At 40.4% G+C, this 27,295-nt stretch overlaps 4 protein-coding genes across 10 annotated transcripts; 2 read left to right on the top strand and 2 right to left on the bottom strand.

Moving 5' to 3' along the window:
- Positions 1–213: 213 nt before the first annotated feature.
- On the bottom strand, positions 214–7,185 carry LOC117606227 (uncharacterized). Of its 6 annotated transcripts, none has more exons than XM_076688404.1 (4): positions 7,048–7,185; positions 6,656–6,698; positions 5,813–5,921; positions 214–5,043 (listed from the first exon to the last, which is right to left on the bottom strand). In XM_076688404.1, the coding sequence occupies exon 4, from the start codon at positions 3,392–3,394 to the stop codon at positions 1,115–1,117; it is 2,280 nt and encodes a 759-aa protein (XP_076544519.1). In that variant the 5' UTR covers positions 3,395–5,043; positions 5,813–5,921; positions 6,656–6,698; positions 7,048–7,185; the 3' UTR covers positions 214–1,114. The 6 variants fall into 6 exon arrangements, with proteins under 6 accessions (XP_076544519.1, XP_076544511.1, XP_076544509.1 ...); XM_076688396.1 differs by lacking the exon at positions 5,813–5,921 and adding an exon at positions 5,142–5,219; XM_076688394.1 differs by lacking the exon at positions 5,813–5,921 and having other exon boundaries at positions 214–5,219.
- On the top strand, positions 7,165–20,878 carry Ntan1 (N-terminal amidohydrolase 1). Of its 2 annotated transcripts, XM_034328531.2 has the most exons (9): positions 7,171–7,736; positions 11,342–11,485; positions 15,506–15,693; positions 15,756–15,821; positions 15,956–16,138; positions 16,270–16,478; positions 16,562–16,723; positions 16,797–19,080; positions 19,148–20,878. In XM_034328531.2, the coding sequence occupies exons 3-8, from the start codon at positions 15,507–15,509 to the stop codon at positions 16,920–16,922; spliced, it is 933 nt and encodes a 310-aa protein (XP_034184422.1). In that variant the 5' UTR covers positions 7,171–7,736; positions 11,342–11,485; position 15,506; the 3' UTR covers positions 16,923–19,080; positions 19,148–20,878. The 2 variants fall into 2 exon arrangements, with proteins under 2 accessions (XP_034184421.1, XP_034184422.1); XM_034328530.2 differs by having other exon boundaries at positions 7,165–7,736; positions 16,541–16,723; positions 16,797–20,878.
- Positions 19,482–25,126, top strand: LOC117606263 (GTP-binding protein Di-Ras2). The gene is made up of 5 exons (XM_034328546.2): positions 19,482–19,623; positions 21,979–22,262; positions 22,323–22,468; positions 22,524–22,789; positions 22,938–25,126. The coding sequence occupies exons 2-5, from the start codon at positions 22,076–22,078 to the stop codon at positions 23,143–23,145; spliced, it is 807 nt and encodes a 268-aa protein (XP_034184437.1). The 5' UTR covers positions 19,482–19,623; positions 21,979–22,075; the 3' UTR covers positions 23,146–25,126.
- Bulli (regulator of MON1-CCZ1 complex protein bulli) lies at positions 24,188–27,295 on the bottom strand. Its single transcript, XM_034328474.2, has 11 exons — positions 26,905–27,295; positions 26,516–26,821; positions 26,268–26,442; positions 26,026–26,185; positions 25,828–25,933; positions 25,590–25,743; positions 25,452–25,515; positions 25,142–25,361; positions 24,907–25,076; positions 24,557–24,832; positions 24,188–24,449 (listed from the first exon to the last, which is right to left on the bottom strand). Exons 1-11 carry the CDS (start codon positions 27,022–27,024, stop codon positions 24,188–24,190), a joined length of 2,013 nt encoding a protein of 670 aa, XP_034184365.2. The 5' UTR covers positions 27,025–27,295.

Raw genomic sequence — 27,295 nt, 5'->3', positions numbered from 1 at the left:
TTCTTTTTCCCCACTGCTGTTTGCTTTCTTTCTTTGGTGGAAAAACAGACATTTGTTTGTTACAAACTGAATACTTTTAACCGTAATAATATGTACATAGCTACGACTCGCACGAAATAAGAACACATTACAATTATAATAATATGTTCGTTGATGTTTAGAAAATGGCAAGAAAAAGTTGAATAACGATTAATGGCACCGTGAAGAAGAGAAAAAAAAAAAAAAAAAATTGCAAAACGCTGTTAACGCGTTCTTTGCTAGAAGAATATTTTTAGATACGTTTAAAGTTTAAAGGAACACGCATGTAAGCCTCTTTCGCGGGTAAGCCGACATACGTAATTAGATCCTAGTAATTTACGATTACTAGCGAAACGCGATTCTCGTCTTTTTAATACGAGTATATTACAGAAGAAAAAAAAATGAACCGCTTCGCATAGCATGTTTTACAGCATTCGTAATTATTTGATGCGAACGGTATGGCACTCGACGCGTTAATTAAATTAACTTATCACACGGAAAATTCATTAGCTATTTTCCATAGTTAAATGGAAATAAAATAAAAAATAAGAAATAAAAAAATGGCAACAACAAGATGAAACACGACATTATCGCGAACTTTTCTTTGGAAAGCTAAGTAGTAAATCAGTCGATTTTTTTCTTATTAAATAGATAGATTTGTTAGAGAATCGAAGAGTGCAAGGTAACGAATAATCAGCTTAAAACGTTATCATAAATATAGCGTTTGCACTTTGGACTAGCACGTATTAACTTTAAACGAAACGTAAACGTAAACGTAAACGTAAACGTAAACGTAAACGATGTGTGCGCGTCACGTTTTTGATAAATCGTTACTAACGTTTTCGTTATCTACGGTACGTTACAACGAACAATTAATAAAATAGTCTCTCGCTCTCTCTTGTTTTCCTTGTCCCTTTATCGCTTTATCCCTTTATATTCTACTATTCGCACGATCGGATCGGATCGGATCGGATCGGCTCGACTACGAATTTCTATATTTTTCCGTTGATTTTAAGAAAAGAAGTTCGTGGTCGTTTCGATAATCTTTGGTGTCGTTTAGTTTGATTTAGTTTGATTTAGTTTGATTTAGATTGATTTAGGTAGCGGTAAGCGTTTCCAAGATATCTTCGGGAGTTTTGTTTAATCGACGAAAATGTTCCCAGTGTTCTTTCGGTACGGTCCATTTTAGAAATATCTCGAGATTTTTCGTCAGAGTCTCGAGTTCGGAGAGACCGTGGCTCGCTACCGGATCTTTACCGGCGGATATGAGAGAATCGTGAAGGACTTGATCGATCAGTCTTTTGCCGAAACCTAGCTCGTCCAGTCTCTCCTGTTTACTGATCCTCTTGAGCAAAACCGCGAGCAACAGTCTCATCCGCTCGACGGTCATCAAGCGATACTTTGAAGGCGGTGAAGAATGCTTGTCGACGAGCTCGTTGGAAAAGGGCGGTGGTAGCGGTGGCGGCGGGGGTGGTGGTGTGAAAGCATCCGCCGCCGCCGCCACCGCTGGATTGGTCGACGAGCCTCGAGGGTTCGAATGGTCAGGATGGTCAGGATGGTCGTGAAGATTGTGAGAAATGATCGCAAACTCGGGATGACAAGTTTTTTCGTGACATTCCAAATCGTTTTTGATTCGAAAGAAACTTTTACACTTGTTGCAGGCGTACGGCTCGTTTCGGCCGTGAATACATTTCATGTGTTTCTTCCAATGGGGTAACTGTGTAAAGCCGGCGTTGCACTCGGCGCATTTGAACGGTCGTTCGCCGGTGTGCCTTCTAGTGTGCAACTTGAGCGCGGTCGAATGCGCGAACGCCTGCCAACAGACCAAACACCTGAACGGCCTCTGTCCGGAATGAGTCCTTTGGTGTACCGTCAGCTGAGACTTTTGAGCGAATCTTTGGCCACAAGTCGCGCATCCATGGGGTCGATCGCGCGCGTGCGTCCTCATGTGCTGAGGTAAATGACCCTTGAAAGTTTTGTTGCAAATCACGCAAAGAAACGATTTCACGTCTCTGTGAAGGCACTCGAGATGTTTCTTCAGAGCGTCTCGTCGAACGAACGCACGACCGCAAATTTCGCACTTGTGATCTTTTTGGCCATTGTGACGTTTTACGTGCAACGCAAGATTGGCCGCGCAGGTGAACGTGCCGGAACAGAGGCCGCAACGATACGGTTTTACCTGACTGTGAGTGCGCCGATGCTGCACCAGCTGTCCTCCCCTGGCGAAGCTCTTGTCGCATTCGCAACATTTGTACGGCTTGAAGCCGGTATGCGTTCTCACGTGTAGCTTTAATCTTTCCTTCAACGGAAATTCTTTACCGCACTCGTCGCACTTGAACACCGGTCCAGCTCCGTGCACGATTTTGTAATGATTACGAAGTCCACCGCTACCTTTGAACCGAGCCTCGCAAACGACGCAACAATACTTTTTCTGCCGACTCTCCTCCTTGGAAATATCTGTATCGACCTCGTCATCGTCGCCATCCTTCTCCTCTTCGTTAATTTCGTTCATTTCGTTCATTTCGTTCATTTCGTTTTCAATTTTTAATCGATTCGATCGCACCATGTTGTTGTTTTCCCCCTCGTCGAGATAATTTTCTTCGACGATAGGGTTCGACCGATTTCCTACCTTCTCTTCGATTCGTTTCTCAACGTTTCTCTTTCGGCAAGATATCGCCATGCGATCAAACAACGCGCCATCGGTGGTTGTCGATGGATGGTAATTATTTTCGTAAACCTCATTTGCTTTAATCGAATTTCTGTTTCTGTTTCTTCTCTGTTCCGAATCCAGAGGTTCGCGACGAAACACGTAAATTTCATCGTTCGCATGATTATTTTTGTCAAGATCCAGATAAGTTGGTTCTTCTTCGTTGTATTCCATCAAGAAATTTCTTTTCCCGTGGCTGAGGTAAACGTTTATCGACTCTTCCTCCTTCCTACCCACCCGTTTTCTTTTCCTTTTCGCCCCGTCATCTTCGAACGTTTGATTAACTAGTTTCATGTGGCTAGCGGTAAGATCGATCTCGTTGTCGTCGCTACTCTTACCAACGTACTCGTCGATCTGCTTCCGTTGCTTTTCTCCTCGACCATGTCCGCGAGCCTGTTTCCCTGCTCGTTGTAGAATTCTTCTAGAAAACTGTTCCTTCTTGCATTCGTCGGCGATACCGAAACTTGCAAGTACTTTTAAAGCATCGCTCGTGCTTGCGTCCACTTCCGCGTTCACGCTAAAGTTAGCTTGCGCAAAAATTACATTTTCTTCGCTGATTTCACACTGTTTCACCGGCAGTAGTTCAGTCAACTCAATTTCCTCTTGCGCTCTTTCGTTTTCAACAATTTCGCTTAAAACGGTCTGTTGTTGCATATCGAGGCTGGCCATCTGGTTCCTTAGTCTTCTTTTATTTATCCAAAGGAAACGTTCGTCAAGTTCGTCAAGTTCGTCAAGTTCGTGTCTGGAGACTTCGATGCGAGCGACTCGTTTATTCTTAACAAACGGTCGTTAATCGCTATCATCGTCCAGCTTCTTCCTCCAAGAGTATCGTAGATGACACGAGGACACGAGGATTTTAAGAAAATTTCCGTTTTTCATCCTTCTCGTGGTCGTATTCGCAAAGGCAAAGGATGTGTCGAGTCGGTGGACGAAGGAAACGGTGGCGGGTACAAGAAATCTACCTACGCGTGGTACGTTGTTAAAGTGAATACGCTCGGTTATCGGACTCTTATCGCTTTTCCTTCCCTCCCTCCAAAGTATTTCCCTTTCCGTTTCTTTCTGTTTCTGCCTGTTCGGTGCAGCCAATATGCTATTTGCAGTTTCGAGCGAACGTATCGCGATAACGGTTGACGGAAACGCGTACAAAGCAAACAACACCACGAAACTAGATCTTTTCTACCCTTATTTTTCGAGACTGCTGTCAACTTTCTAACGGCGGAGGAGACGCAAGGATAAAAAAGAATTCGTTTTCGACAGCAAGGCTCTTACTTACGATTCTAGCGCGACTTCACCTTTCGCACCATCCGTTCTTTGGAAAATACGGATTTGGTTGATGCGCGCATTGGAATCACCGCGAGTTCAGAAGAATTCCGGACAGAAAGGATGAAACGATAAGACCGACAGAACTATTTTACGGAATATGTTGACGAACAGGCGACGAGTTTTCTTCCAATAAGGGCTGATATTGGAGGAGGAGGCGGAGGTGAAGAATGACGGATCAGGTCGGTCGATCGGTCGCGAGACAACGGGACAAAGCTGCGTCGATAAAAAGGAATCGATTAAAGGGCAGGGTCACTCGTCGACGTTGCTCGTTGCGACGATCGACTGACTGTCTCTCTGTATAACCCGCGACGATACCGCCGCTTCCTTGACAGCGATTGCGCGCCTTTTTCCGCGCAAGCGCAATTCGCGGTCGATATCGCTTGGATTCTATCCCCCTCCGCCTCTTTCAAACCCTTTCCCCTTTGCCTCTTTCGTTTTTCCAACCCTTCTCTGCCGATCCGCTGGCCCGCGACCTCTCACCTTTCTCCCGTATCACCCCGATCATTCTTCTTTCTCTTTCGCTGTCTCTCGTCTACCTATTTCTATTCGTCCGACGAATAATCCAAGAAAAACCATCAAACGTCTCTCGTTCGATGCTCGATCTGTCGCTTATGTTTGCTTTTCCTTTTCCTTTTCCTTTTCCTTTTCCTTTTCCTTTTCCTTTTGTTTTTGGTAAACCGTTCTCTTTGGCAAATTTTTCAACGTGATCAAGTATCGATTATCGATTAATGAAAACGCGGCCCTTCAGCATCTTTAGCAGGATTCTTATCGTTATAATATTCTTATGTAATAATTTCCTCTTCAAAGGTTTTCCTTCGGTGACTAGACCGTTTAAAGTTTACGAAGGAGCTTTGATTTCATCGTCGTTTTCTTTGTTAGAAACATACCTACGTAGCGCATCGATGCAATTGGTTTCCGATACGATTAGAGTAATCTTTGGTATTTCCCTCGAACTCGCTGTGTTGCTTAGCCAACAGCGAAGAACCCACCACCATCTGAAAGAAAAGCAGAAATACCGCTGGTATTTCTTTGCTGATTTTTATTTTAACCGGATATTCAGACATTTGAATAACATCAACTTATAAGTACATACAAATTCGAAGACGAAACGGGGGCTTTTTTAGACGACCAAAGCAAAGAGGAGACGACGCTTGTTGTGACGACCGTCCCACTAAAATATAAAATACACGAGTAATGCTACACGTAATTTTTTTCTAGAAATTCGACAATTTTATTGTCACCGTCGTCATCGTGATACCAAAGACCGATTACATTAAAAATGATAGGTCGGTTGACTGGGTTAGACTGGGTTAGACTGGGTTAGACTGGGAACGGAAGACGATGCGGTACTCGAAGGCTGTGTATTACCTATTCGGCTGTAGCGTTAGGGCATATCCGTCCATCCGTTTCTGTGTTCATGAATATTTTCGTTCGTCGATAGTCGTTAGTCGTTTGTACATTCCAACTTTACACCAGTATACCGCATACATACATACATACATACATACATACATACATACATACTACATATATGTATCCATGCGTGCACAGACCGTTTTTCTGGTCTCGTTTCGTCGCGATTTGCGACGCGACAAACACACGGTGTGCGCATTGAACTTCCCAGTCTCGACACAGGTTCGTTCGTATCCCGAGATATCGTCGCTAGACCGCTGACAATTTCCCGCCATTTCGACTTTATATAGAACCGTCGAACGAGTCGAAAGGTTTCCCTTCTTTTCTCGCGACACCTCAATTTCGACTCACCTGACACAACGGGAGCCCAAGCTTTGGCTATCACGGCAAGAAAGAGACTTCCTTGCGAAGCGTCTGCTCGTTCTACCCTCCTATCGCCATCTTCGAACCACGTTCAACTCTACCGATGAAATTGATGAATCGAGTAGAGGGGCGAAACGATTCTAATAAAATATTGTATCGCATCTTTCTGGTAGATGGCGCGCGCACTTGTGCAGCGCCAAATCTCAACGCATCTTTTTTCTTTCGACTTCTTTCTCAGGTTTCTTACCGCGGTCGCGATACAAATTAGAATTTTACAGGAGACACGATCTCCCATAAAGGCTAGTAGTTTTTCTAATAATATCACCTGATCGATGATACCTGACATATTAGTCCAAGACAATAAGAGTGACATTAGTCGATAATGTAGATTCCGTTTTCGAGCGGTTTTCGAGCCACACCCTAAATACACTTATGTTTCTAATGCGGACGATCAAGAAATTTTAACACTAACTACCCATACGAATCATCATCGACGATACTTGTACGATATTACTGCTCGATTATGTTTTTTTGTTTTTTAATTTTCAATCGTTACTTAGAAAAAATCATTGAATCGCTTGTTGCACAGTGTTAGAGATTTCAATGCTCAATGCTCAATGCTCGATGCTTCATGCTTTCCAAAATATCGATTAGGTGGAATACGCATTTAAAAAAAACAACGTGGACGAAGCATTCTGTACACTATGTAAATACTTGTTGAATTTTAGCTTTTAGGAAAAATAAGGAAAAAAACAGAGAGGAACGAAGAATGCTGATGCCCGTCGTCGTATGCCCGGGGTTTTACTTATTGTGACCAAAGTAAGTACTTACTGGTGCTACACCATACGGCCAACTCTTGCGAAAAGGTAGAAATCTGTAAACGAGATTGAAATTAGCATACGCAAGAATCGCAGATCTTTCTGTCATACGTGTCGCAAACTTATACACTTTCGTTAGCATTATCCGTAATACAGTGTGATATTCACAGTGTCATTCGGACATAATAAATAAGTGAACCAAGTGAACCAAGTGAACCAAGTGAACCAAGTGAACCAAGTGAACCAAGTAAAAGAAGCAAATTATCGATGCTTTTTTACCACGAGAAAATTTAGCGATATCTTTTGGTCGATTTTATTTTTTACTGGTAAACACCATAATAGCAATTTCGTTGTGTTATGTATTTAAAGTGGTAAATAAATTTAAAGAAGCGTATGTATACATACCAGTAGTCGAAGCGGCGCCATTGTTGCCACGAGCGTGCACGAGCGGCGAAGAAGGACGGAAAGAAACGAAGTTAGGTTCGCGTAGAGGACGAGGTCGAGCACAGACGCGAGTTGCAGTGCGAACGATATGGACGTGGTTCGCGAGTGTGGCAAGAGAGAGAGAACGTGCTTGTTACGACTGCGACGTATCCGATCTTGCTGAATTTTTGCTCGATTGTCAGTCGGGGCGCCCTACTCTCTCTCAACTGTGAAAGCGGTGGTTCGCGAGTGACGCGCCTAGCAAGATCGCGTCTTCTCCGACGCTTCTTTTTTCATCGTACAATATAGATACATTCAGTCTGCTCGAGTTTGACGAGTTCGTTCGCGGAGGCACCACAGTTACCATCGCGTTGCGTCGCATCGTGTGTGCTCGATAACGCGTCGTGTGCTGTTGCTGTTGCTGTTGTTGTTGTTGTTGTTGTTGTTGTTTTATTTTGTTACACGAACGAGGATCACGACGGTGACTACTGACGTTTCGTAGTTGGTCGTCTACGTCGCGTGTGTGCCACCAGTTGCGTGTTGCGTAACTACGATTCAACGACAACCACCTCCTCATCCGGTGTTCAGGATCAGCATCGAGCGCCGCATCCGTCGATCCCAGAGAAAATTCAAACGATTTGTACTTGGACAGTACACGCACGTCAACAGAGGTAAGTTTTAATAGAGTTATGAAAAAAATCCATCGTCCGTTCTTATGCATTTTAAATAATTCTAAATAATAAGCGCGAGTGTGGAAATGCTTGCAATCTGTTAGATGATTTTTACGAATACTCGTGCATCATCTAACTGTCAGATACTTGGTTACGTATACGATCAACATGATCGTTTCATGATTTCATTCGTATTTCAATAGCGTTGTCGTTATTTACTCGATTCTTCATAGAACGGTTTAAAATTCAAATTTAGTTGAATTTCGTATGAACAACTAAGGATAGTCGAGTGACGTGAAGGAATAAAGCAGTGTAGAGACACGTGCGTAAAAAAATAGTAAAATTGCGTCGTATTACAAGTTGCACAATTTACAAACGATAATTTGTGTTGGATCCGACCAGGGTGAAGGAAATCACGGCTCTCTTTCGTGTCGCGTGGCGTGGCGTGGCGTGGCGTGGCGTGGCGTGGCATGACATCGCGCGTCTCTTCTCTCCTCTCACGTTCTCTCACGTTCTAAGTGTAACGAGGTTGTTTAAATATGCATCGTGTTTTATCTAATCGTAATTTTCCTAATTTTCATTGTCTAATTTTAGTTTGGGCAGTATGTGTTATAAGAAAGGATAGATTTTAGTCGTTTCATTTTCGAATACTCGGCCATTTTCAAAGTTGGCGTTCCGATAAGTTGTCGTAGTATTTTCTGTTGGTTGATTATTACGAAACCGGAAGGAAAGAGGTTGGGAGATAGCAATCGTTTAACCTTGTCACTGACTTTTCAAGCCATTGATCGAGCGCGCTATAAGAGTAATTTCTCCTTCTCTTTCTTTCGAATGATTAAACGTAGAATCGAATTGACTCGTCAAATGGGTCAATGGTCGAACTTGATTGGTCAACTATCGTATGTAATACGCGAGAAGAGAGTTTGTAATAAATCTTTACTTTAGCAGGTGTTCTGGCTAACCTTTCAGGGAAAAATTTCAGGGAAAATCGCTATGCTTTCACTTTTGGTTGCCTTTGTTATTTACTAATCTTATTCGCATATAATGAAAATGAAATAAAACGATGTAAAAGATGCGGAGATGAGGAGGAGAACCACTGTTGGCATGAGTTTCATTAATCTGACCGCGCCTGGAGGCTCGCTTGTATCTTGTCTACCGTATGTGCACGGTACGATATCGCGGGTTTTGTTGCACCACGTGTACTTATTTAGATGTGTACGTGTATTTAGGATAGTCGCATACACGTGCGCCTCTAGTACCGCATCGATTCCTCCTTCCTTTTCCTTTCTCTTTTCTTTCTTCCCCTTGACTTTTCTTTTTCTTTACCCATCTTTACCCCTTTCATTTCCTTTCTCTTCCACTGATTCCACTGATTCCACTGATTCCACTGATTCCACTGATTCCACTGGTTCCACTGGTTCTTATTCACCGCCCTCCTTTCTTCGAGTATCTTGCTTTCACCATTTCCCTAGATCTATTTATGTATACGCCTTTTCATCTGCTCTTTCTGCCGACTACTTCTCCTCTTGCAAGCAAACTTTTATCGTTTTCCTCAAACGGCGCGATTCGCTTTAGACTTACTTGGACGGTTTACTAATTTTAATCGGTTCTTTCTCGAAATTCCTGGTAAGAATGTTGGAAATTGAGCCAGATAATTTCGAGGGTAAAGATATAAATAGCTGTGTATCCGTGGATCCCCGTAACTGTACAGTCTACATACAGTCTCGCGTGGTTGAGAAGTTTAATCGAAAGGTAGTTGGGCGAACCGTAATATGGAATTATGAAAAACGGATTCGATCTGCAACATTTTGGGTTCTTCGTTAATGCCGTGGATGTATGTATGTTCATTGTGTTTGGTATCGAAGGAGCGGGACTTAACTTCTCTCGGCAGTTGGAACTCTTAAGGCTAGTAGAGGGTGTTAACCTTTTGCTCTGCCGCTAGCTCACCTGCGACAGCTACTTGCCAAGCAACGATACGCGATCGTTTTCCGTAACGTTTCAATTTTATGGACGATTTGATTGGAAAGTTGCAACGAAACCGAATCGTAATGGTTTGCTAACGATAAGATGTATAATATATAGCGCGTGATACCGCGTTTAGCTAGCTAAGGAGATATTTCTTGCAGCAGCAAGGATGCGCTTATATACATATGTATGTATTATATCTATGTTTAGATAACTGGACTCTCCCTCGGGGCTTTCGTAAATCAGAAACTCCGGCTTTGAGTTTAGTCGAAAGCAAGATAGCAGAAATTTAGTTGCGCCAACTGTTTTCGTAATAATTTCTCCATAGAAAGGTTTAGAGAATCGGGCCAAAGGCATCGTTATTTATCTCCTTCGGTTCTTCCAAACCTTTTTCTCTTCACTTTTCAACAAAGTTGAAGAAAGTTTGTTGCTCTCCGCGCACGAATCTTAATTTAATTACGAAAATTGGCTCGTTGTAAAGCGATAGAAGAGTTGAGAGTTAGGTAGAAAAGAAAAGTGAGAGAAAAATGAGAAACGCGTGTACCTGGTTTTTTACTTTTCATCAACTTTCGATTTCGATCGCAGTGTAAGTATGGAGGAAACGAAACGAAACGAAACGAAACGAAACGAAATGAAGAGAAGGAAAAGGGACCCGGAAGGACAGGCAGCTCATCTTCCGCGAATCCAGCGGGCCACTGACTGACTCGTCTTTCGTTGCATAACCATTCCATCTCGTTCGAATACATCTTTAAGAGTCGCGAATTGAGAGCCACTGTATCGTGTACCGTGTACCGTGTACCGTGTACCGTGTACCGTGTACCGGTTGTTCCACTCATGGAATGCGGACTAGCTCGTCGTGTGTACGTGTACTCTGTACAGTGTCCGTATATGTACCTTTCTTGCGTACGAGTACGCACCTTTTCAACGACCCTTCACGATTACTCTCGTTATCGTTTCCACTTTTCGCCGATGTTGTTTCTTTTTTTCTCTATTTTCCTCTCTATCCGCGCTGCCCTAAACTCTTCTTCTCTTTATGGCCGAAAGTGTGGAAAAATCGCAGAATCAAGTCGCGTCGGACTGACTGCGTCGAATACGTTTATAAACAATCGAAGGAAGTCGTAGAGCATAAATATGTAGCGAGTTGGTCGGTTGCAGGCTCGCTGGGGCCACTGTATGCAAATTTAACCTACCGGTTTTACGTATATTTTACACGAGAGCTACTACCTATATTTGTTTTTACTAAAGCTTTGCATCGTTTAAAAAACGAAGAAGAATGAAGAAGGTGCTCGCGATTTTCATCGAACCAAATTTAGAGCGAGGCGAACGGAAAGATCGGCCAATTTTACATCTCGATAATTCGGTATCGCGCGACGCGATTAACGCGTTTAATTAGATAAAACGGAACGGTGCGGTGCCCGTTTTATATGTATGTATAGTACCGTTACCTGTGACTACGAGTCATTCGTATCTTCTTAAAGCGATAGACGAATCGAATCGAATCGAAATGAAGCGAAAGAAAACGAAACTCAAGCATCTCGTAGTACTTACTTTAAAGAGATACATCTTCCTTCAACTTTCGTCCTGTTTTCCTTCCTTTTCGTACTAAACTTGTGCCACGGCGCGGCGCCTTTTTTGTGTTACAGAAAATCTTAGATGGAAAATTGAAAAGCAAAAAGAAGAAAGGACCGATCGAAGCAGGCAGGGAGCTGAAGGCGACGAGTATCGTTTGAAAATGGCGGCGGGGACGTGTCGATTGGCTTGAAGAGAAATTCTGAAAGAAACGTAAGGTGAGTCGCTTTGTTTTGACACCCGTTATCCGAGTACGCTTATTATTCGCGTTATCGTCTCCCGCTTCGACGAGAGAAATAGCTTTGCTCACCGAGGACAGAAGGATGATCAACATAGGATAATAGAGCAACGCTGGTTTTCTTTCGCTGCAAACATTCGTATCGATTCGAATCTAATCGAATCTCTACCCCTTTTTACTAGTTTTACTTCAGTTTTTCACCTTTTCGGTTCATGTCTCTCTGAAATCTTGTCCCAAGATCGTTCTTCCTCGAAACTAAACATATATGTATGTAGTTGTGATTCTGAAGGAAAAAGCCGAGCGGATAGAGAATCGTTTTGGATCGTAAGTAATTATTCATGCGTCTCTCCGTGCTTTGTATAGATAAAAAATAAAAAAAAACGGTCAGATTGATACTAGAGTTGGAACGTTCTTCGCTCGCTTTTCGTTGATAACCTTTTCGTCGATAAATCCTTACTATCTAGAGGATTACGCGTTCAACGAGAATCGAAGAGCATCGGGAAAGCTTCCTCTCCGCCCTCGCCCTTATTTTCGGCCGAGTATTTTCGGTAATCATCGTTCAGAGAGAATCATGATCGCATCCTATTATTTCGAGTACGAATCGATTTCTATTTTATATCGTCATTCTCGAACGTTTAGCAGAAATTGAATTGATTACTCGATCGAGATTTGGTCAGCCGGCATTTTAGTAGCATAGATAAAAGTTATCTTGGCGAATGACGTCGACCTCTTTCTCCGTTTCTCTATCGAAACGATTCGATTCCGTTTCTCGATTTCTCGTTTTCTCGTTTTCTCGTTTTCTCGTTTTGCTTCCTCCTTATTCCGTGTAAACAATTCTCCGCTGGTAATAATAATTTATCATTTCGCTCGTGACAAGTGCAATCGAACCGACGGCGTGAAATTTTCCACTGGTCTCGCTCGTGTTTCTCGTCTCCCCTTTTGCCAGCCTGAAACGTACGCGCGTAATCGTATTTTGCTAGACCAACGACACTTTCCTTTCCTTTCTTTCCCTTTTTTTTCTTTTATTCTGATCTTGTTTCGCCAAAGTATTCTTTTTCATTTAAGCGTATACCACGGTTAAAATCGCCGTCGTTTCGGGTTAGATTGCGCCTAACCCGATAATAATAATCGAACGTTATTGTTCGAAAGCGAAAACGTAAAATGTGAAGCATAAATCTTAGAAAACTGAGGTTGATGGTGCGCGCGTAATCTGGAGCTATCAAGCACGGCTCGCGTCCGTATCTTTGCATCTCGGTCTTCGAGGACCGATTATAATTATGATTATGATTATGATTATGATTATCCAACGAGATTCGCCCAAGATATCACGATCGCGATAACGGTAATTGGCCATCTAATTAATCGTTAAACGTGCGTACACAGCTCGTTTAATCAGAAGTGAATAGCGAAATGCGATCATTCAGTTCTTTGCCGTTTACCTATGCGTTAATTTCTATACTTTCTTATAATTTCGTACAATTTCGTACAATTTCGTACAATAAGTATAAGATTGATTGAAATCGGGTTCATTTTGTTAGAGAGAGAGCTCCTCTACGCTCTTCGGTTTTCGATACGCTGGAATCACCGGCCATTAGGAATACCGAGCACAAAGAACAGGCTGATTCGAGGAAAGGCACCCGTTAATGGTTACGGCCCTTTTGCACGCTTAAATAAATAAGTGACTACGCCGCCGCCGTACCGCGTCCTAGCTAGCCGTCACTGTGTAATTACGCGCGTTCATTTACCATACACATGTACATGTTATACCTGCGTGCACTTGGTATGGTATACACCGTATCGTATAGCAGCGTAGATAGAGGAAGGATAGAGAAAAAGTGGATACGAGGATTCTGGTATGCCATTCCTAAATTCCACCCTCGAACAGAGGAAAGATGTGGGATGAGAAAGGCGTTTCGATCGATAGAGGTTGTTGGTCCCTGTAAGTAACTGTTGCTCTTGCAATTATGTACCTGGTTCGCAGAATCACCGACTCGTCGAGATTCGATCTAGTTTTTCTAACGATAAGAGAAAGAATAAATGCCCTGGGAAATATGTCGCGCGAAGAAATTCTTGGAGGATGGTAACGGGCAAGCGAATCGACGAACACGATGTTCCACGTTCCGGGCAGCGTGCACACAAACTCTCTTAGAGAGACCAATAATTAAGGTAATGGCTACTTTTCAAGTGGATTTCCGTGTGGCTCGATCCGCACAGCCAACCAACTAGCCTCCACCGCGCTGCGCCGCACCGATTATGGTCACGAACAACCACCATGTTTCTCTCTGTTATAGAAGACCCCCCGACCCTCTTTCCTTATTTCTTTTTATTTAACCTCTTCCTTCTCCTTTTTCCTCGATAATTCTATATAGCTAAACTTGTACCTTTTCGATCGCTATCTCGATCACTTGGTTATTATATTGGTACAAAGTTGCGCGAGTTTGCGTTTTTGTCTCGGCCTGCAATTGTTAAGGAATTTCAATTCCTTTCCGAAGGAAAGAAGGAAAGAATGTCGAAAACGACACCGCGCCGCGCCGCGCCGCGACCAACAATCTGGTACAATGGATTTTCAAGAGTGTAATTTTCATTGATAACAATGGTTGTATCGTGGCAAGCGTACCGTATATGTAATCTTGCCGTCGGCATACTCCTAATTTTCCACGCGTCATGGGAATTGTTGGCAAACTCGTCGAACCCTTGCTCCGTTATTCGCTCGATAGAGTCGATCTTCTTCTATGGTTCGTGTCGAAACGCGTCTTGTCGAAAGAAAAAATGATTTTCCTCCACGATAAGAAGAAGTTGGTGGGATGTACGGCATAGTAAACATATGTACGTACGTACGTACGTACCGATGCGCGATGGGTCGATCGAGATAAAGGTCATTAAAGTTTCAAATATGTAGTTTACGCAACCGAGCACGACTTCCCTATTCCGATGTTTATCGTCTAATCGTTACATATTTCTTCTCCACGTTTTTATTCTCCCTTTCATTTTTCTACAGCCGCATTTTCAATTTCAAAACTTTGCGCTCGACCAAAGGTCGAAACATTCAACGCGACGTAGACTGTCGATTGTCGACTGTCGATTGTCGTAGAGACAGCAAAAATGATAATTTAAAATTAAAACAAGAATTTAGTATCGGCAACACGCTCGTGTATGTAATCTGTTGTGAACGATAACGAACAGTTTAATAAACAAACTAGACTTTTAGAAAAAGAAAAAAAAAAATTGATTTTAAACCGCCTCCTGTCTCGAAAGAATGATCGAAACGAAACAAACAAGTTATTTTCTACACACTTTGTGTTGCTACCAATAACAACGACGACGATCGCCGCGAGAATAACTTATCTATAGGCCACGACGCGACGCGTCGTTTCAATATCTGATCGTTGTTGGTAAGAACCGTTTCGATTGGCCCCTACTGGAATGTAACCCATCCCACTACTGGAGCGCGGATTCTTCCAATCGGCCAATCGGCCAATCGGCCAATCGGCATTTTAACCGATAATAGAGGCCATAATTACCGTGATTCGTTAATGAGTCGAGCGCTCGTGACGACGATTGAATGAAACTCCGTACCGTTATAGCTTGATCTAATTTCTTTTCTCGATTTGTTGGTAATCTCGTTAAACAAACGCAGGGTTAAACGCAGAATGTCGTCGAAGGCGAACGACCTTAACCTTTAGAGTAAGTTAGCACCAAGAGAGGAGAACGACTTGGCTGACTGGCACGGTTGTCCCGAGAGCTTTTATTGTTAACGCGATTAACGCTAGCGGCAGAGTCCGAGAGTGCCAACAATGCCTTCCGTCGTCGTCGTCGTCGTCGATCTTCGATCTTTCGATCTCCCGATCCTATAACTGGCTTTGCCGTATAACGTCTTGCAGATTGTGCATTCAGATAAGTAGAGGAATGCTTTATCGCGAGGGTTCCGTTTTTAACGTTCATTTTCGAACGATCCTTGTCATTATAATAAAAGTACATAATATCTGCTGTGTTGGTACAGGATGGTGTTGGTGGTGAACGGAGTCCTGCAGGAGGACATTCCAACGGACAGTAGGTCCTTGTACGCAGCCCATCCGGTATATCGCGAAACTGCAGCGCAATTACACTCGATGCCAGCAAAATTGGTGGGTCCTATGGGTCTGCTGTACGTCCAGCAACGAGAAATGGCTGCAACCTTGCCACACGATAGTAAGTTTTAAATTAATTTTAAATTAACCTTTTATTTTCCTTTTGTGTTTCTCTACTTTCAGAAAACGTGAGCATTATCGGTTCGGACGATATGACTACCTGCATAATCGTTGTTGTGAGGCATTCCGGTAAGCCGTAATTCTCGTTACTGGTTAGGTTAGATGGTAATTAAGCGTGCTTACTTGACGACAACGAACGTTTTCACATACATATATATATATATATATATATGGTATTGTATATGACACGTGCTGATTCGTAGGTTCGGGTGCCGCGGCGTTGGCGCACCTGGATGGAGCTGGCACAGAAGATGCAGCAGCGGCGATGGTTCAGAGGGTAACCGAGCTCGCGCTAGGATTTCCAGAGGGTCGCCTCGAGTTGCAACTCGTCGGTGGTTATTCCGATCCAAGGAATTATTCCGAAGAGCTCTTTTGCAACATTCTTTGTAAGCTTTCCTCTTTTTTCTGTTCTATCAGAAAAAGAAAAGAAGAAAAAAAGAGAAAAAGAAAAATAAGGGCTTTCAGAATCTTGTACGTATCGTACGTATAAGGTAGTAAACGACGATTTTTATTTTAGCCGCATTTCACAAACAGCCGGTTGAGATTGATTTGACTCTTTGTTGCGTGGGCGAGTTGAACACCACCGTCAGAGGAGGTATTCATTGGCCGGTAATATACGGCATCGGTTTGAACGTCAAAACTGGCGAGATCTTTCCTGCAACCTTCCCCGACAAAGGTCCCGAGCAGGCGCTAAGATGCGCCAGACAGTTGACCGGTGGTCAACAGGTGTGTAACTCGAATACAATAATAATAAAGAAAATCGACCAGCATGCGTGGACGTAATTCAGATATTGTATCGTTGCGCACAGGTTCTGGACGTTTATGATTGCACGCTTGGCTTGCTTAGAATCGGACCATTCAACTACGATCCTCTGAGGGGGGTTGATCTCTGGCTAGCTCAATCCGATCAATTTATTCTACAACATCTTTCGACTTCACCAGAAGTGGAACTTCCGCATTTTGTATCACAGGTACTTGTGTAGATATTGCATTGAAATTTACATTTACATTTATATTTATAACAGTGTGTTGTGTTTGCTTTAGGTACGGGCGACGCTGAAATATATACAGGACAATCAATTTCCGGCCGTCACCGTCTTCCGTGATAACAGACCTCATTATTATCGTCGGGACGAAACCACCGGTGTTTGGCAACCCATCAGATATTAATACTGGCTATTGTTACTACACGTACGTGGTGGACTCGTGGTAAAGAAAACACGAAGAAAGGCAGTTTACGAAAATTTCCCTGGTGATATCAAATCCAAAAATAAACTTACCAATCGACGAACGAACCACCGTAATAAAGTGGACGTATCGTAATCGGCACGTGTCTTGCCATTTATCTTATCGAACGCTTTTTTCGAAATTTATTATTTTTCAAGCAAGGATACAATATCGTTCGAAACGATACTACGATTTCTTACAAATATTCTATTCCAATCCGTTGTTGCGTCGTTGTCGTTGTCGCCATCGCCATCGTCGTTGTCGTTGTTCTATAATATTTTAGCACAATAAACTTTCCAGTTTCTGTGTTTGCTATTCTATGATAAGAAAAGCAACAAACTGGTATTGATTATGCGCGATAATCGAGCGATCGTTGTTACACTACTGATAACGTGTCATTTCGTACGATTATTGTTAGGAGCGGTAATGTAATCATTGGTATGTAGTCAAACTTTTCTACTCGTTTCTCTTGCAAGCCATTTTTCTCTATAGACGAGTTACCTGACTACAAAACTCTTTTTATCCTTATTTTGCTAAATATTTCAGTAATTTTAATCGAACAACAACGAGTTCATACTACCAACGAATAGTCTTATTTTAATTATTAAATAACAATATTTTCGATTACTTTCAAATTGTTTGAAAACACTTGATTTACCAAAATGACGAGTAACCTCGATGCAACTCGTTTAAATATACATGTAGGTAGGTACGCGTGTATAAATTATCATTGATCATCGATGCGTTATTATCGAGATCGAGAAATTGTTACAATGAGAATAGTCATTTATGAAACTGCGATATCGCGTGTCTCTCTTTTTCTTCTTTTTCTTCCTCCTCTTCTTCTTCTTCTTTTTCTTCTTTTTCTTCTTTTTACGTATTTCCTTTCCTTTTTAGGTGGAGTAGAGGAATTCGCGCAACGAACATTCCATACTTGCCATAAAAGCTAGCGAAATTAATAACCTCTTTTCTACGTCGTATGGGAGCTCCGCGAGAAAATAAAAGATGAATTTAAAAAAAAAAAATGATATTTCGGATCGATTACTGATACGTATTATTTTTTTTCTAGCTGCTGTTAGCTTTGAAGAACACGAAATCTGTGTTAACGAAAGCGTATAAGGAAGAAATAGAATTATGCTATTTTCTCGCCCCTAGAGTTCCTGAAAAGAAAAGAAAAGAAAAGAAAATGAAATATACATCTGAAAGGATGTAACAAAGAAGAGAAATGGTGCATGTTAACACGAGGGAAAGAATGATTGTTCTGATAGTGATATATAAGAAACTAATTAAAGTTAATATTAATTATAAAAACATTTTATAGCAATCAAAGAGATATATTTTTACTATGTTATGCGTAGACAACGATCAACATTTATGATGATTGCGACGATAACAATGATGGTAGGGGAACAGTAATGATAATGCTAGTGTTGTTAATGTTGATTACGATCATGATGATGATGATGATAGTAAACTGGAAAAGTTTTTACAACTTGAAGAGGAGAACTTTGTAATGACTGATCGCCGCTCACTTTTCTTTTGTTACTCTTTCTTTTTCCTCTTTCTTTTTTTAAATATCTTTTCCGACGGTGTCTGTGTCGCTTTTCTGCCTACACCATGAAATTTTTCACTGACAACGATGTAGTTACATTATTTTTTCAACGTTATGTATTCCTATTCCTTTTTTTCCATTTCTTCTCTCTTCTTGCTTCTCGTCACGCTTTTTCGTTTGATCTCTTTCGTTTTCTTTTTACTTGTTACGTAAAACGATCTTCCCGTAACATTATGTGGTGATATATTTATGTAATAAACAATAGATTTAAACATTTTGACAACTGTTTTTCTCGTTATTTTATCATGATAGTGTATAATATTTGAAACGTGTACAAACTCTTTTGAGTATCTGATATTTTCTAATCACTTTTCAGGACTTGTCGTTTACGATCCTTTTTAATTATGTCTACGGAATTCAAGTATTACCGTGTCGAGTTGGAAAGAGAAACGCTAATATAGTGGAAATTACTGGCAATGTATGCTGTCGGACGAATGACGATAAAAAAGAAAAGAAACAGAAAAATGAAAATGAAAGCTCGACCTTAAAGTAAATAAGTTGTTTTTGTTTTTCAATTATCGAACCAGATAGATAATGAAATTCAATTATTTTATAGATGGCGTGAGACAAGAGAACGTTGAATTAATTCTGCAAAACTTTTTACGGCAGAACGCATCAAGAGTAGGTCGCTGTATGTAACTTTATCGAATTTTAACGATGACTGATGTTGACTTTTTCTGCGTATAATGGAAGAATGGAAGTAAGCGAAGGGTAGAAAAAGAAAAAGAAAAAGAAAAAGAAAAGGAAAAGGAAAGGAAAAACGGTTTACCGAGTCCTACTCCACAGGTAGGAGAATCGACCGTGTTATTACAAAGTAGATAACGCTGCGCACGCTCCTTAAAGTTGATTTTCGTAGTACTCGGCGGTTAACGCGAGTCACAACACAGGCTGAAGGAGCCTGGTTCAGTGCCGCTTGAACAGCGGGTGGGGAAGGTGTTTATGCAAATTTATTTCTCTGTTTGCTGTTGCACGCCGTTCAAACGCCTTTTTTAACGCATTATCGACCAACATTCGCGTTATTATTCGTGTTTGGTAAGTGTCATTTTTCCATCGTATTTATTAGTAATTTATAAATAATACTCTCAGTTTTGATCGTTGTAACGCAGTCAACGTTTATTTTTCTTTTTATTATTAAAACGTGAATTAAAATAAAACGTGAACGTACATGTATGTACGAGGAGAGCAGATGATCTCGTTAGGTTCGTTCGTGAAATATTTTTTTTCGTCTATCGACGAACAAAGGTATTATTTTGAAACTTGGATTTTCATTTGTTTAATTGTTTGACAAACATGTTCGCATTATTACACGTACACGTATGTCCAGACACCTTTTTTAATATCGCAACAATTCTTATCAACTCGATTTTATTTTTTTTTTGTTCCTGTTTTTCCTGTTTATCATATTTTCAATAAAACACACGATTAGCCATTGTTTCGCTAGAATGCTGAGATTTTTAAGGTTATGTGGATGTTTGTTTCGACCAATGGTATAGCAACTGAAAGCTTTTTACGTTTCTTTTACGAAAAATTTCACTTGAACAATACGTTCAAACAATTCGATTAATCGAGGCGAACGATTACAGCGATACCTACTGTATCTTTCGACGACTTAAGATACGATCGCAGAAATCGAATCGAATCGAATCGATTCTTTGAACGAGTGTAAGTTTAAAATAAAGATTCCATGTTTCTTAATTATTGTTCTGTTAAAAGAAGAAATTAAATTAAACCCATTTAGAGTGGATATATTGCAATGATGAAATCATATTCTTCCTATTCTTTGAAACGTTTATTAGAAACGCATAGTTAGGGGTTGTGTGTTTATCGCTTCTCGTAATTAGTTTTTCAGTTGAAATTTCTAGAGCGTATACTAAAGTATTGGTAAAAAGAAGGAAAGAGAAGCGCGTCTAAATGTAGAGATATCGATGAGGTTGGTAAGAATCGTTATTATTTTTACGATTGAATCGCTACAAGACAATAAATTTGTTTGGCCGGTAGCTTTTAACTTTTACCGTGGTTTTCCAATCCTGCTTTTTCTTTTCTTTATTTCGAATTTATCTCAAGTTTGTCGCTAGGTATTCCGTGACTTTTAATCAAGTATTTTCTCTATTTCCCGTTACCGTTACAGAACACGCGAATAATCTTGTTCGAAACACAATTGAAAAACACGTTCCAATTATAATAGAGGTGTTGAGAATCGACCTTTGACATTAACGACGCGACGCGACGGTCCGATAAAATTTCCGATTACTTTGCGTACAAATTAATATCGAAAAAAAAAAAAGAACGAGCAACGAACAATGAAAAGGGTTGATTGCTAGAATAATTACTAGAGTTGGTTGCAACTGACATCGGAGGTCGTATAAACGCGGCGAAATTTTAGAGGAGAGCGATCGGACATATAAAGAGGAAAAGAAGATCGAAGAGAAATAAATAATATAGAAATAATTGGATGGAGCGCAGGAAAAACGTAGAGTTTTTACTGGCACCGATCGATAGGAAAGGTCGAGATGCGAGTGTTTTTTTCCGGTAAACGAGCTTTAGGATCTTTTAGGAAAACGCGCGAAAGGGAAGAAACGCGTTGAAGTAGAGAAGGGTGGTCGGTCGGCTGACTAGATTGGCGAAGAGAGGAAGACGAAAGGGAAAATAGTTCGAAATAGATGAGCTAGTAACAGCCCTCTGACCAGTGGCTTTGATCGTTTCACGGTAGATCAGTTTCGATACACGAAGCATCCCATACCCGGCCTTCACCTCACCCTAGCACCCTAGCACCCTAGCACCCTAACACCCACACCTCTTTCTCTGGTCGCTCATCGTGCATCGCGCTACATATCGTGTTAAGTTAGGCAAAAAGTAACAACAAGTTGACAACGGATTTTAGAAATATTATTTCAGCATTCGAGCTGGTGAAAGGGGAGGAATTTGGTTTCGGCTCGATCAAAGTTATTCGCGTCGCGTCGGTTTATCGGTGAGATTCCAGTAGAATGGAATTAGTTACGAGATGAATCTGGTATCGTAGAAAGTTGCTTGTTTCTCGAGAACCGCGACTGGCAAATAGGAAGGTTGATACGGTTCTTGCAACAAAAGGGTTAACCGATGAGTCGTACCGGATAACGGATAACGGATAACGGATAACGGTCCCAATGGAGTCTTTCAAAGAGCACGGATTTCTCTTCCAAGTTGATTCGATCGATACCTTGGACTCTGCGCGATTTCTTCTCGATGAACGAACAAAGTAAGACTAACGGTGCTTTCAAAACGTTAGGGTAGAAATAGCTACAAGACTGTAGACAGTAAAAATAAATACGGTTAGTAATTTATAACGAGCCGAGCTTAGTTTTTTCGCGTTTTCGTGATTGCACACCACACGTTTGTCCTCTTTTTCAGCAAACGGAAACGCGCTCGGATCGCGCGAGGTTCGAATCAAATGCCTCCTTGAACCAACGATTCTTTCGTTTTTGCTCTCGAATTTTTCATCTTTGAGATGGCCGATCACGAAAGGATCAGGCTGGTGGTATTGGGCGGTGCTGGCGTGGGCAAGAGCGCAATTATACGTCGTCTACTTGGTCAAGGATTCAGCGAGAGATACAGACCCACCGTCGAGGATCTCTATTCGAGGGAATGCGTCCTCGGCACGCTGACGTTAAAAGTCGATCTGTTGGACACTGCCGGTAAGCAAATTCGTTCTATCTACCTACTCTCTATGTCTCTATGTCTGTTTGATTTCGCAGGGGACTTGCAGTTTCCAGCTATGAGAAGGTTGAGCATTGCCACGGCTCACGCGTTTCTTCTCGTTTACGCAACAACCTCGTTACCAAGCTTCGACTGCGTGAAACGATGTTTCGAAGAAGTCAGGGAACAACGACCGGACTTTCAGGTAGCGCGAAAGAGAAAAACAAAGGAAATTTAGCTTTATCAACATTTCTCGACAGGAAGTGCCAATAGTCGTTGCCGGAAACAAGGTGGACCTTGCCTCGACGCGAAGAGAAGTACCGATCGAGGATGTCAGCGAATGGTTGTTTTGCGAGTTACCCAAGCTTCGTGCCAAAGTGATGGAATGTTCTGCCAAAGACGATTACAATATCAAAGACATTTTTCGATGTTTCATCACTCTGTCGAAAATCGTACCGAAGAATCATACCGGTGAATCGGACGAATCCGGTCTCCGACGAAGATCTTCGGCGTATGGATCGCGCAGGTATTCCTTCGCTTCGTTTTCACTTTTTCACTTTTTCATTTTCATCCAGGCGTATTAACTTTTCCTAAGTGAATTAAACAATCTATTTTTCTCCATTTTCGATCCCACGATCCTCGTGTTCCTCGTGTTTTTAATCGAATATCGCTAGGTCTGGCAGTCCACGCGGCAGAACCGGAAGCGCCGGATCTGGGGGCAGTTCTCAGCAAATGAACGCAGCGCAAACTTCCAACGTCCCCGTGGTCGTCAACGAGGAAGCAAAATGCAAACCGCGCAGTCGTAGCTTGATCCGACGCGCATCGCGAAAAACTAAACAGCAGATCAGAGATGCTCACACGGACGATTGCAACATTTCCTAATTTACTTCTTTTATCTCTCTATCACACCTATCCTATATATTATCTAAAAAAAGGTAAAAACCTTTCGAACCGCGTCCTTATACGTATTCAGAGTATATCGATTAACAAGCCAATCCTTCTTCTCCGTGAAGAATAAAGATTTGGACCCAAAGCGAAAAAGGAATAATAGTAATTGAAACGTCCGCAAAGTTCAATCTGAAATCGCTTGTTGAAAACTTTGCGAACGTTTCGCCGTAATGATACACCTAATTTTATAGCTTCGTCTCTTAACGATAAAGGAAGGACCAACAGTTTCAGCTTTAATAATGTATTTACAAAAATACCATTAATATTCGATCCTCTTCTTTTACATCTTCTTTCTTTAAACATAAATGGACCAATCTGAATTCGCCTTCGTTCCCTTCTTTACTCTCTTTTCTACTTTTTTCTCCAATAATTCTTTATCAAGAATTTTTTATTCGTTTCACTTTCAAACACGTACGAAACTATTTTCGTTATTTAACAAACTAGATCTGTATACGTATAGGTATCTATGTAATTGAAATTCGATACAAATCAAAACATTCATATACATGTATATGAACTCTTCTAATTAAACAGTGTATGTATATCCTGTCCGGTCCGGTCCGGTCCGGTCCGGTCCGGTCCGGTCCGGTCCGTCCGTTTCTATCTGTAATCTGCAATCTGTAACATGTTCGTACCATCGAATAGCTTAAGTAAGGAAAAATCTGTTCATGTACCTGCGTTAATATAGATTATTATTATTATTCTCTTCAAAATCTTCTTTGTTTCTTGCAAAATTCGTTAATTTAGGACCACGTCGGCAATACATGGATCAACCATGTATTCATTCTGAACGTATAATAAATACGTATCAAACACTTTTCCTCCACGCATTTGACAATTATAATGTGTCAAATAAATTTCATCACCAATTATAAATCTTCTGCTTGTATCATATATTTTTCAAATCTATTCCATATTAATTATTCCACATTATTTTTATTATGAAAAAAATATAAGCATCAACAAGATGAGAATTTCATGACGAGATCGTTGTCACGTTCGAGTTTGTATCCGAATTACAACCGTTATCTGTCCCTTGGAATAAATATTTGAAATGTTGAACGTAAGGCTGACAGTGTTCTCCTTTTGTAAAAGCTGTAGTATTGTGCAGTCGTAAGTTACGTTGCTCGAAAAATTTATAAACCGAATGAAATAACGTCGCATCTTCGGTTGCTTTTGCCGCTTCTAAGAATTTCCTAGCAGACATTTGATCTACCATTCCGACTGACCGGACGTACCTAAAATACAGAAGAAACAGTGCTTTGCAATCTTTTTCTTCTTTTATATTTATATTTATAATTTTCATAATAATTTCATCATTTCATAATTATCATCATGATTTTACCGCAACGCTGCTAAAATATAACCCTTCGAGAGAAGAACTTCGATTATTTCCTCGTGAGCATTTCCAACTCGTTTAAGCATATCCAAAGCAAGCTGATGCGCAGCTGGATATAGATTTTCCAGAGAAAGTAACAGACATGCCAAAGGTTTTGAATCCACCACTACGTGATATTGTAATAATTGGTGAAGCTGATAATATGCTTTACGTTCTACTAACGTCGTAATAATTAATTCGTGTAAATAATGTTGCACGGGTATTTCGTGTTCAGCTAGAGATCTAAAATAAACGCGCACACTAAAATAAACACGTTTCTAGAAACTTTTCTAGAAACTAGACAATCAGAAATATACCTAATATATTCCAATAGAACCCATACAATCATTTTCGGTTCGATTGTATTTTCCGAAAATTTCGATAATATGTAACTGTACATGTCACTTTGATCAAGCGACAGCTTATATTTGTAATCTTCTGTTATCGTACTCTGATTTTTAATATTATTTTGCAAAGGTGTTCCCATCTAAACAGCATTTTTCTTATTAAACAAATAAATTGATTAACTTTCTTCTATTCATCTATACTCACCTGATTTTGTATTTCGCTTTCTAAATGATTCCTATATACACAATTCAACTTGTCGAATATCGTTGGCATATCCATTAAACTAATAGGTAACAGTATCATGAAATTTTTTAACACTTTTATTAAGATATGCTTTCCGTTCGTTCGTTGCATTAAAAATTCAACTAACAATACTTTATCCGTGATAAGTTTTACCAAAGCTTCCAACTTCAATTCGACGAACCTGTCATTAGTAAAACTTAATAATTATATTATATTATATTTTTAGACGTACATACATATAAACTACCACAGGAGAAAATTTATTACCTACCACAGGCAACCCAATTTTGCATCGATGATTATGTTTGGCTGAAAAACAACCCAATTTGGCGAATCTATACATTTTTCGTTCGTTAAGGAAAAATATTAATTATAATATCCTGTAAATTCAACTTTTCTGCAAGGATACATAATTGACAAGGTTGATAAGTTTCGTTCGATAACGTTGCTCCTGGTACTTTTAAACTATACGGTTTCATCGGTTTTGCGGCTGCGACGCTAGTGTGATGCATTACAGTACCATCGCTCACACCCGGTAACATGATATCAAAAATCATCGATGTCTGGAAAATTGTTCGGAATAATTATACCCTCATACCTCAATCATACCTTTTCTCTTCTTTTATTTTATATCCAACATTACTCACCTTTGATGCTTGATGGTGAACAATTATAAGATTATCTACAACGTTAATGGCAAATCTGCCGCTGACGTCAAGCTTTAAAATATGACTTCTTCTGATTGTTGTCATTCTATTTATAAAATATGGAAAGGTACAGAACGATATACATGTAGCATATACTTGTCAAACTTTTCATCAAATTCAGAATATTAAAAAGCATACTTATGAACGGTATATACATATACGGAAGCAGATCCCGTTGAACGATTAGCCCCTGGTTGATGTCGTAGCAGAATAATACAGGGTGTACCGTACAAAACTGCCAAAGCTACGTCTCTTTCGGAAACGGCCAGTTTACCTGGTTTTGTTGAACCAGTTTCCACTGAAACAATTTCCTAGTTAACCGATATACGTATCTCTACAAATCTTGACAATTGTTAACTATTCAATTTTTCACATCATACTTTCAAATTTTGTTAGTTTATGAAGATTTCCAGGTGTTACGTGCAATGCTTGCATTTGATTCCCTGCCGTACCAGATGATAGTAAAACTAAATAACTTTGTGGACAAAATACAAACCAATTTACCCCTAAACTTAAACATTTCAAAACTCTGACAGTTCGTTTTTCCGGATTTACCTAAAATAATTCAGAATAATTCACATTTCTTGCCAGCTGCAAAAACATAAATATTATTTAGTCGAACCCTTACTTGAAACAATTCTACTCCATAATCGGTAACGAGTAATATTTCATTTCCATGCGTCCAAACAAATCCCAATATACTGGCATTTTTTCCTTTACACGGTTGCGAATATTCTATATTATCAAGCCCAACAACAGGAGAATAATTAACAAATTCAACTGAAGAATTCGAACGTTGTATGGCCAGTATATTCATATCGGGAGAAAATTTTATAGATATCACTGCACCCTTATCTTCCATTCGAAAATTTATGTTTAGATTTGGTCCCTTAACTGAAACACCTGTTACACCTCCTGATCGAACTGCAAATACCTAAAAATAAATACATTTTAAATGAATAATTTAACTCTATATACATATAAATCGAACAAAAGAGGGCTATCCGTAAACTTAACCTGTTGTTTAGAATCGTCAAAGAATACATTTGTTAGAGAACTAATCGACTCAAACTTAATTGGATCACATGATAATTCCAAATAATAGTCGTCATTGGTATCCTGATCATCAGTTTCCATCTCACAACTTTACGATTAAGTAAAATAATAATAAAAACACCTGATTGCTGTCAAATTCAACGCTGTCAGATTCAGATTGTTTCAGTTTCTATATGACAGTAGCACGGGCGTCATCTGCTCTACTGCTTTGAAATATCATCGATCCCAAATAAGGGCTTCGTTATCAAGCTTTTAATAACGTCACACGTTAATCATGAATTAATTGCAAAATCAAGTCATCCATAAAAAGGAATCTCAATTTCGAAAAACTTGTATTTGTATGTACATATTT

The sequence above is a fragment of the Osmia lignaria genome, chromosome 1 (assembly GCF_051020975.1).
Source record: "Osmia lignaria lignaria isolate PbOS001 chromosome 1, iyOsmLign1, whole genome shotgun sequence".
In the NCBI taxonomy this organism is placed as follows: Eukaryota; Metazoa; Arthropoda; class Insecta; order Hymenoptera; family Megachilidae; genus Osmia; species Osmia lignaria.
Note: the sequence above shows the minus strand (reverse complement) of the source record. Positions and strands in the feature narration are given on the sequence as shown.